The sequence below is a fragment of the Fundulus heteroclitus genome, chromosome 5 (assembly GCF_011125445.2).
Source record: "Fundulus heteroclitus isolate FHET01 chromosome 5, MU-UCD_Fhet_4.1, whole genome shotgun sequence".
Classification (NCBI taxonomy): Eukaryota; Metazoa; Chordata; class Actinopteri; order Cyprinodontiformes; family Fundulidae; genus Fundulus; species Fundulus heteroclitus.
Window position 1 is genome coordinate 35,510,877 of NC_046365.1, and position 10,179 is coordinate 35,521,055.

Here is a 10,179-nt window from a genome sequence, read left to right on the forward strand (position 1 = left end):
AACAAAAGCAGAGACAGCTTGCCGACGTACAATGAGCTAATGGGACTTTCTCCTAAGCCCTCTACAGATGAGTACTTCCAGTGCAATACATCAAATGAAACAATCCTTACTGCCCCTTCGCCTCAGGCAAAATCAGAATATGACACATTAACCTCATCAGGGGGAATCCGAAAGGGCTCTCCAGCTGACCGGCAAACTCCTCACCTTACCTCTCCTCATACAATGGAGTACAAAGAGGACATGTCGGCAGCAAAGGGACAGAGCGGTTCAGCGCGACTGACGCCAAGCCAGACGCCAGAACCAGTACAAAATGCCCGTTTGACACCACACCAACACAATGTAGATCCCGGAGGGGGAGGAGGCAGTTTGGTGATTAAGAGGAAGGAGATTTTCAGCAAGGACACTCTGTTCAAACCTCCACATAATGCCTTGTCCCCTGGCTATGTGGACAGCAGCTACACCAAGTCTGGCACATTGCGGAAAGCCTCACATGCCAAATCAACAGAGGCCCTAGACAATCCTGAGCCCCAGCAGCCTTCCAATTCAGCCACTTCCTCAGCATCACCTGCAGTTTTACAGAGCAGCTTAGAGCCAACAGTCCCCTCTGCCTCCTTTGACTATTACAACGTATCGGACGATGAGGAGGAGGAAGAGGCAGAGGAGGACTCGCACAAAGAGTTGGCCACAGCAGAGGACAGCAAAGACCATGGGGAAGGAGGAGGAAATGTTGGAGGCAGCAGCGGTGGTGGTGGAGAAGGAACCATGCAGTGGCTTCTGGAACGGGAGAAGGAGCACGATTTGCAGCGGAAACTTGAGACCAATCTGACCCTGCTCAGCCCCAAGGAGACGGAAAACAGCAGCAGTCAGAAGTCGGCGCACTCTGCCCGTTTGGACAGCATGGACAGCAGCAGTGTCACGGTGGACAGTGGCTTCAACTCTCCCAGGTAAGAGCAAGCGAGAAATGTGCATTCTTCAAAACTTGACAAACTAGAAGAAAATGTCCTCAAAGTGTCAGGTCCATCTGTTTGTGGCCAAATCACAACGATTTTGAAATGTCAGACCCATATACAAGCATCAAATATATGTATTTTAGAAGTCATGACACTCTTTTTGACACACTCTTCCAGTGTTGTTCAATCACATGCTAGTACTTTCTTAAAACTTCATCTCAGACATGGCAATCCTAAATGTTTAAAAATAAGAAGCCTTTCAAGAAGCAATAGAAATCTAGCTTGTTTTCATTTAAGCAAATCAAATGATTTATAAGTCTATACAAACACTTTATAATCCCACAAAGACCTTTGGAAATAGACCGCAGACCACACGCAACCCTACAGAGATTAAGTGGGTATAGGCAATGGACGGATGGATGAAAATGATTGATTCAATAATTAAATTCTAAACTTTGTCTTTTCTCTGTTTTGTGAATAATGTAGATTTGTAGCTTAACTCTAAAAAAAACCAAATCCAAAATCCAAATCCAGGATGCTCCATGTCAGCCAGACAATGAAAACTCAAAAGGATTAAACAGAGCAACTTAGCTGCCAATGTACGACTCTCTTTAGATAACAAGTTGCAAGTTAAATGAGCAGCCGAAATAGTTTTCTTATAAATAACATATTTCCCATTTTCTGATTACTCTAACTTCATTTTTAAGCACCCAATCAATATTTAAAGGAGCTAACTCTTCTCCTCTCAGTGAGAACTTTCACATCGAAGAGAGAGACTGAATGATTAAAGATGAATTGGTGGCTTGAGATGATGACAGTTAAGCTTGCTACATACTTGGCGAGAACTGAGAAATAATTTTTTGTTCTCGGGGTGGCAAGGACAACAAAAAAAGTTTGATTTGGCTCTGTCCATTCATAGTTCACAAGAAGCTCAGCTGCCAAACTCCGTCCCCCCCCGCTATACCACACGTCACAATGGCATTAAGAATGTGGAAATTTTACAGAAAAAAACACAACGCAGTAAGCGAGAAGAGGAGAACAACATTTTAGAATCTTGTTGTTTTTTGCGGTTGCTGAAGATTGATTGGGACAAGTGAGTCAAAGTGGCATGTTCGGCCGCTTAGGCCACCAGAGTTTAACAAGGCAAATACAGTGTTTAGTTCGACGGATGCATGAAACATTTCCGCTTTTCCAACTTAAACACGTCCATCCAAATCCTGACCAATTACACAACAGTAGTTGGACAGCCTGCGAAAAAAAAGTTCTGCCCAGAGAGATTGTGCTGAGAACAAGAAGCGAGAACTCTCAGAGCAGCGCTGCAAAAACAAAACTATGTCATTTTGTTTTCGAAGCTTGGGGAGCGAGAACAAATTTCTTGCTTTTCAGAGTATGTTGCAGCCTTTACTGTGAATTGGCACTATGAAAATGAACTCTTCTGAATTAAATGGGAGTGTTAGGTATGTGCATTTACTAATTGGAAAAAGTTGGATTGTTCAGTTTTCTGACTGGCTGGTCACTGGTCAGACGCAATCACAGAAAATCACCAAATTCTGGTCACCAGTTGATTTTGCATTAGATCTCTAAATTACTCAACTTGGATGATAAAGAATTGTCATTTATGTTTGATAAACTATGCCATTTTTAAATATTTAGCTGACATTGCCAGAGATTACACCATATGGTAACAAGGTTATATGAGTCACCAATTGTCCACTTAGCGCTTGGTTTGTGGAGATTTGTGAGGGACGGGGGATGGACAGGGGATGGGTACAGAGCATTGTGTGGTGCAGCACTGCACAGCTCAAAGGAGGAGCTCATGCCTGGTCATTGGGCTTTCCATGTCCGTCAAGCTAATAACAGCTAGCATTGGCTTATGTTGCCTGGGAGGTTTAATACTAAACTATCATATAAACTTTTTTTTTGTGTTGCTCTCAAACATCAAGGCATATATTATTTTGACAGCCCCACTATATACCATCTTTGGTATCACTAGCATAAGTAATTGGAATAAACGGGAGCTCGGACTAAAAATGTGTCATGTAAACATGCCAGTCGGAATATTCTGATCAGATTCAACTGGATCGAAATTAAATTGTAATGTAACTGAGAGAGGTTGTATACTGTATGTTGATTGGCAATACGATCGGCATGCATGTAAACACTTGTCAGAATCAAGTTTCTCTGGATATAGCAAGCTGACCTTAGCCCCACATCAAAGTGGCATATGTCTGAGTGGCTAGACGCTGTATTGCTGTGTGCTGTGTGCGCAATACAGCTTTTACATTAGAAACATTAAAGAGGTCAAAATTGTTAAGCACCTTGATGTAGCTTAATTAAGGAGTTCAGTACTGTCTTAACCGTAATTAGAACCTGGGGCAAGTCCATCCTGGGCACTTAGAAGACAAACAGACTCATACACTGCTTTGTTTGAAATTTTTTGTTGTATAGCAAAGACGGGAGTACTTTTTCTGTGTTTTTTTTTTTAACTCTGCGTATGTCAGTGGTTCTATTCTGAATAAAGCCAGGTGCATATAAAGGCAAATCATGATCAGATTAACTGATTGTGTGCCTGTGTAAACGGCACAATCCAGTTATTTTTTTTTATTTTTGAGCCGCCATAGCAAAATTTTGTGCATGTAAACATAGCTGCTGTTACTGGTGAAAAAAAATGTATTTACAGAGGTGTCAAGTTACATGCAAAGTAACTTTGAGATTTATTTAAAAAAGGGGTTGGGGGGGTTGGTCCGCGCATTGCTGTCAGGGTGGGGTGATGATGGAGGTAGTGGGGGGCATGCAGTGAACAGATCCCTCGCTGCCCATGTGGCTTTGTTATCTTTCCGCGTGTGAAATGTTATGTGCGGTGTGTGTGAGAAGCCAGGAAAATGCATATGTCTCATGCTCATTGCGTGAGACTTGACAGCTCTGTATTTAAAATAAAAAATAAATCAATGCTTAGCCTGGCGGGGAGGCAAGTAAAGTCTGGTGGCACACCAGGCTTATAATACAGTGGGGGAGAACCTGTTTTTGATTGTGTTGGCAGGCTGATTGGTGGATCAATTGTTAGACATTATGCCTTCCAGCAAGAAATTCCTGGGTGGTTTAGATCAAAGCTTATTTATGTGTAAGAATCACTTGATAGGACTTGATATTGCTGTTTGCAGACACCTCCATCAAAACTAACTGAGCTTTAGCTCTTTTTTTTTTGGCAAAAAGCACGACCAGTGTCTAGATTTCAAAGCTAGCAAAGACTTGACTCTGTAGTTGCAGCAAAAACTAGTCTTCCTCAGGGAGGGTCAGTACAAATAGATGCCACACTTTTAGAGAATTTTTCAGGAGAAAAACACCTCCCGACTGAAAGAAAATATGGTTAAAACCTAAGTCCGCCACAGGTATGAATAATTTAGGGTGTAGCTGTATATACAATAACTTGGAATTTTGTCTTATTTGAAAACTGGCTGTATGGTAAAGTCTGAAAAGTCAATAATTTTTTGGAACAAATTTTTCTCAAACAAGACCTGGACATGATTAAATAATCAACACCTAACCCTGTCTGAAATGAGTTTAACATGTAAATAATCACCTAGGTTAGTAAATAAGGCAATGAATACAATAAAAAAAATTAAATTTTAGTTATTTTAACTTGGAAGAAGCTAGCTTTAGTCTTGGTCCTGCCCTGACTGGCCAATAGCAGAAAAAATAATCTGTTTCATCAGAGTTTAAAACCACATGTTATCAGGGGTAGAATCAGGTCTTGAGCCACAATAACTAATGATTTTAAAACATTATAATATTTCTCATCTGTCTTATGATACTTTTAGCATAAATTTGTGTGGCTTAGTTTAGCTGAATTAGTCAAATTTCCATTTGCTAAATTAGCCAAATTAGGTTTAAAGATTTCCACAAAAACTCTAAATGAAACAGAATGTGCACATTTTTATTCAAATGAATTGTCTGAATAATAAATAGAATACTTGAACTAAAAAACTTGGTAGCTGCAACCATAGATTTTATAGCATTTCTAAAAGTTGGTATACCATTCCTTGTCTAAAGTTAAAGCAATGTTTTAAGAACTATGGACTGGAATTGTTCATCTGTTAGTCAAAATCTAAAATACTTAAATTGGTCATACCTGAACTAGATAATGGATTTGATTAAACCGAAGAACTACTTGGCTAAATTAGCATTAGCTACATTAGCTATCATTCTTACTCTTCTCAACAAACAGTGAATGCTGCTGGGGGCCCTTCCCTAAACATATTAGGGTTGGGAAAGTTTCTTCTTCTGTCCATTACAAGTAAACACAGATGACAATGTCTGTAAATTTGATCATGCAGTTCAGTCTATCAGCTTTTAAGACGACTGATAACTCCTTTTCTCATTGAAGCGGTAACAGCATCCTGGACACCCAATCGAAAAGATAAACTAAGACTAAGTGACAGACAAGATAATGTTTTTTGCTTTATTTAAGATTATGCTAAAGTTTACATGCAATTCCAATTTTGGCAATTTTATTGTTGTAAGGGATGTGTTGTTAATAGACTATGGTATGCTATATAATGGGAGTTTTCAGACCCCTCTAAGAGCTCTTTAAAAATAAAAATAAGGGAAATCTAGGATTTTTCTTTGTGTGTGGCATTATTAGAAATTTTTGGAGACTGATGTGAAGCCTTATTGTTCTTCTGAATGGCCAGTGACAACTGCTGTGACCTCTGGCTCTACTAAAGCACTCAGAGGCAGTCCAACAGTCCTTTCTGGTTGGAGCCTATTCGCATTTAGACTGCAAATTAATTGCACATATGTGAAGCCTCTGCTGATTCGTCACGTTTTAGTCAAGTTTGGATATGAATGTAAGGTTTTCTTTGTCTAAAATAATTTCTGCATGGACTGATGATGAGTGTCCAGTGTGAACCCCGTCTCTCGCCGCTAGAGATAGTCAGCAGCCCCCCACAACCCCGAATGGATAAATGTGTATAGGTGATGATGGATGGACATTAATGCAACAAAATTAACAAGTGCAGTTCTATTGTTTCTTAGGGTAAACTGGTATTGTAAATGTAGATTTTTATACAAGAATAAGGTTGTTGTGGTTAAAAATAATAATTTAGTTACCATGATTCAAAGCTTTAATGATACTAGGCTTAAGAAAACTAAACCAAAAAACTAAACAAATGCAATTATTGAACTACAATAACTACATGGTTTCTTTTGGGTCACTTTACCAGGTCTGAATCCCTAATAAAGCATTTAAGAGTTTTTACTCACTTTTTGTCTCCCTCATGACGTTCTTTCCCTTAACTACAGTATTTCATCACAATCTTATGCAGATGGCCAGTTTTGCACATTAGGTGATGATCATTTAGTGACTAGATGACATCATCTTGCGACTTTTGGGACAGCCAATAAGTGCTTTTCTTCCTGGGGAGTTGGCAACATTGATTCTGGACACCCTTAGAAAAAATAAACAGACAGGACCAAAACATTTTGTAATAACTGTCGGAAAGTCACCAAAGCTGATTAATGATGCGGAAGTTATCTGATATGTCCTCCCTTTGCAATTCAACATCTAGACTGTTTTTACTAGTCCAATCGGAATTATATTTACAGATAGTTTAGAAACGCAGGCAGAACGAATGTTCTATATTGTTTTTTAAAGCAATGTTAAAGTTGGCATTTGTTTTTTTAGCTTCCAATTTGCCGCTAACCTAACTGCTTGAAAACAGAATTGGCTTTATTTGTCTAAATTTGCTAAATTAGCACTAGCTAATTGAGTCAAATTAGCATCACAGAGTCCCACAGTACTTTAAAAAATCATACTGTGTCGTCATTGTGTGCATCTGGTTTAAAAATGAAATGTGTTACAGACAAGACAAAAATGTGTAGTAATAACTGAAGTTATGTTATAGTTTGCCCAGTTATACTTCTAAATACTTTTAGTGGTCAAACTGAACTGAAAATGTAGATAGATTTGCTCTATCTCTGGGAGCGCCACACTGCCTCTTGTCAATTTGTCAGTTGGGGCCTTTAGCACACAGTGAATGCTTCTTGTTGAAGCAAGACAGAACAATTTACCGGACTTCAGCGTTAGGTAGTTTTATCATTAGAACTGGCGATTCTGAATAGAACAGGTTCATAAAGGATTGATGGGCTGCATGCTTTGGAGCAATCACCAAGGATCAATTGGCAACAGTGTCAGTTGTTCACTAGGAAATACTTGGGTCGTATGTTTCAGCATGTGTCTTATTCTAATAATGTGGCTTGCCCCAATTATGTGCATCTTCTTATCTCCTGAGTTCCATCTTTCATTTTTATCTAGGGCTGGACGATACGGCCAAAACTTATATACAAGATATATTTCTTAATATCGTTCGATATAATATAATTAGGATATCGATATAAACAAAATAAAAGCAGCAGAAAGGCTTTAAAAAATGCCCACAACACATGCCTGTATAAACAATTATTTTGCCATGTTCATAAAACACCAACAATATAATATTTTATAAATGTTTGCTTTAAAAAATAAAACACATAACACCTGGAAAGTCAGGCTGAAATCATAGACTGTAATATATATTGAAATTTTGGAAATGTCATATCACCGTTATTGAATAAAATTATGTTGTGATATATATTGATATTGAATTATTGCCCACCCCTAATTTCACCTTTGTTAAGGTATTCATATAACTGCAGCAAACCAATGAATTGTTATATTTTTTTTGGGAGCCTTTTCTCTTTATGGAATAATCTAGGCTTTTTATGCATTACAATGTATTTTATCTGTTTGAGGGATTTCTGCAAATGTCACAACATGCTTGCTCAGGAGCGGAGATTGCTGTAAAGTCAGGGATGTATTCGGCTAGGCTTCCCTTGACAGATAACGTCTTACCAAATTAAAAACATAATTTTACTGTATTGTTTTATAACTAGGATTAAAAATTAACTGTATGTAATGACATTTGAATCGGTCTGATTGTATTAGATTTATTTGATTATATTTTGATTTTGTTTACTTGCTAATTAAGGTTACAAACCCAACCTGTGAAAAAGTAGTAACCCCTCTTTCTTAAAACAGGAATTAAAAGCATAATTAGTTTCCCTAACTGCACTCAGGCCCAGCTGTACAATGAAGATATCACTTAAAACCTCTGAGAAGATGAGGAGGGCTAAAATATGTCAAAAAGCAATGAAGAGATAGGATAACATATGAAACAAGCAGTCTGGAATCGATTAAAATCTATTTATAAGGCTTTGAGACGTCAGCAAATCACAGTGAGAACTTTTTTCCACTGATGGAGAAAAGATAGAACAATGGTGAACCTCTCCAGGAGTGGCCAGCCTACAAAGATTGCTCCAAAAGCACATTAACCGCTCATCCTGGAAGTCCCAACAAAACCCAGATCAGCATCTAAATAATAGATGGATGTCATATTCGGTGGACTGATGGAGCAAAAACTCGACTTTTTAAAGTCTAAAACTAACACAGCATTTCAAAAATATAACACCACACAAACAGCATGGGTCTTTTTTAAACTGGTAACAGATGTGGATCATTTCCTGTGATTGATTGAACCATGAATTCTGCTGTCTACCATAAAATCCAGTATAAGAATAACCAGCAATCATTTTGTGAGCTAAAGCTAAAGTGCTTTTAGATTATGCAGCAGAACATTGATCCAAACAGCAGCAATTCCACCTCATAATATCTCAAAAGATAAGCCCAACAAAATGAATGTTTTTAAATGGCCTATTTTAAAGTTCTGACTTAAATCAGATTGAGATGGTTTTAAATGACCTTAAGACAAGCTGTTATTGCTCGGAAACCCTGAATTAAAACGATTCTGCAGTAAAAATCAGCAACTATTGCAAACACTTGATGGCAGTTGCTGCATTAGAGGTACAACCATTAATAAGCTTAAGAAGGCAGTTGCTTTTTAACGTAGCTTCTGCCTTAGTAAATTAAATCAATAATTCTAAACTGCATTTTATTGTATTTACTCAGGTTATGTTAGAACTAGTGTTGCACCGATACCGATACCAGTATCGGCCGGGGCTCCGATCCAGCACTAAAATGGTGGTATCGGCATCGGTATAGATATTGGTGAGTACCAACAAATAGGGCACCGATACCATTTTCATGTTTGTATGTCGCTTGAACGCAACCTTCTCTCTCCCGACACTCACTAGTTCTACTGGATTCACTTTGTATTAATATTTTTCCTGCTTTACAAAGGTATCAGCTTGACAAAGCCATGATGGGAATTATTTTACATCCAAGTAGTATGCAGTTCTTCATATATACACGCACACATCAATTTCAAACAGATGGTATCGGCCAATACAGCACAGCCAGGTATCGGGTATCGGTATCGGGGCCAAAAAATGGCATCGGCGCAACACTAGTTAGAACATTGTGTTGATAATCTGACTAATTTAAGTGTAGCGAAAAAGTAAAAATAGAAAAAATATTTAATACTTATTTCCTGCACTGTAAATAGACAGAGTGGAATTGAGTGAAATCACATTTTCAAGCTAACTTTTTGTGTTTTGTTGTGCAGAACACGTGAAAGCCTTGCATCCAACACATCCAGCATTGTGGAAAGCAATAGACGGCAGAACCCGGCGCTGAGCCCAGGCCACATCGGCACCAGCGGTATTGGACTGCCATTCAGCTTTCGCGCCATCCCCGAGCCCCCCACCACGCAGCCTGAGAAACTGCAGAAGTCATCGAACTGCCTGGCCTCCATCACCAGCGTCTGACAGACAGCACGGACTGAGACGGCGATGGTGGTGGAGCCGAAGTGAGGTGTTTTCACAACCTTTTTTTTTTTTTTGTTTTTTGTTTTTTTGTTTTGTTTTTTTAAAAACCCTTGCGTTCCTCAACCAGTACACATATGAACACTCGACACATCTTCAGACTCCTGAGGATCCATTTACTGGGACTGTTAGAAAAACAGGCATGGCTTCAACAGACTGTTCCTACAGCATCAAGAACTTAACTGCAAAAAAAAAAAAAAAAAAAAGAGAAGAACAGAATATCAAGGCTGCAGCAGGTGCAGAAACCGACCTAAAGTACGTTGATTTTGGTGACATGGACTCTAGTTTGGCTTATATCAAGATCCTTGAATATTGGTATTGGAAAGTAGTAGACTATAGGATTCAAGTTACATTTGGAAATATCAAAAAAGCTTTTTATATTGCTTAACAATACATGTCCAATTAAATGTTC

General features: G+C 38.6%; 1 protein-coding gene across 3 annotated transcripts in view; it reads left to right on the top strand.

Annotated features, from left to right (window-relative positions):
• Positions 1-9,975, top strand: part of stox2a (storkhead box 2a) — a 47,034-nt gene extending 37,059 nt beyond the window's left edge. For 2 of the 3 annotated variants that reach the window (XM_036137497.1, XM_036137498.1), the window contains exons 4-5: positions 1-944; positions 9,509-9,975. In XM_036137497.1, the coding sequence (XP_035993390.1) occupies positions 1-944; positions 9,509-9,710 (1,146 nt within the window). In that variant the 3' untranslated portion in view covers positions 9,711-9,975. The remainder of the gene's footprint in view (positions 945-9,508) is intronic. The other variant, XM_012869708.3, reaches the window with a different exon arrangement.
• The last annotated feature ends 204 nt before the right edge of the window (positions 9,976-10,179 follow it).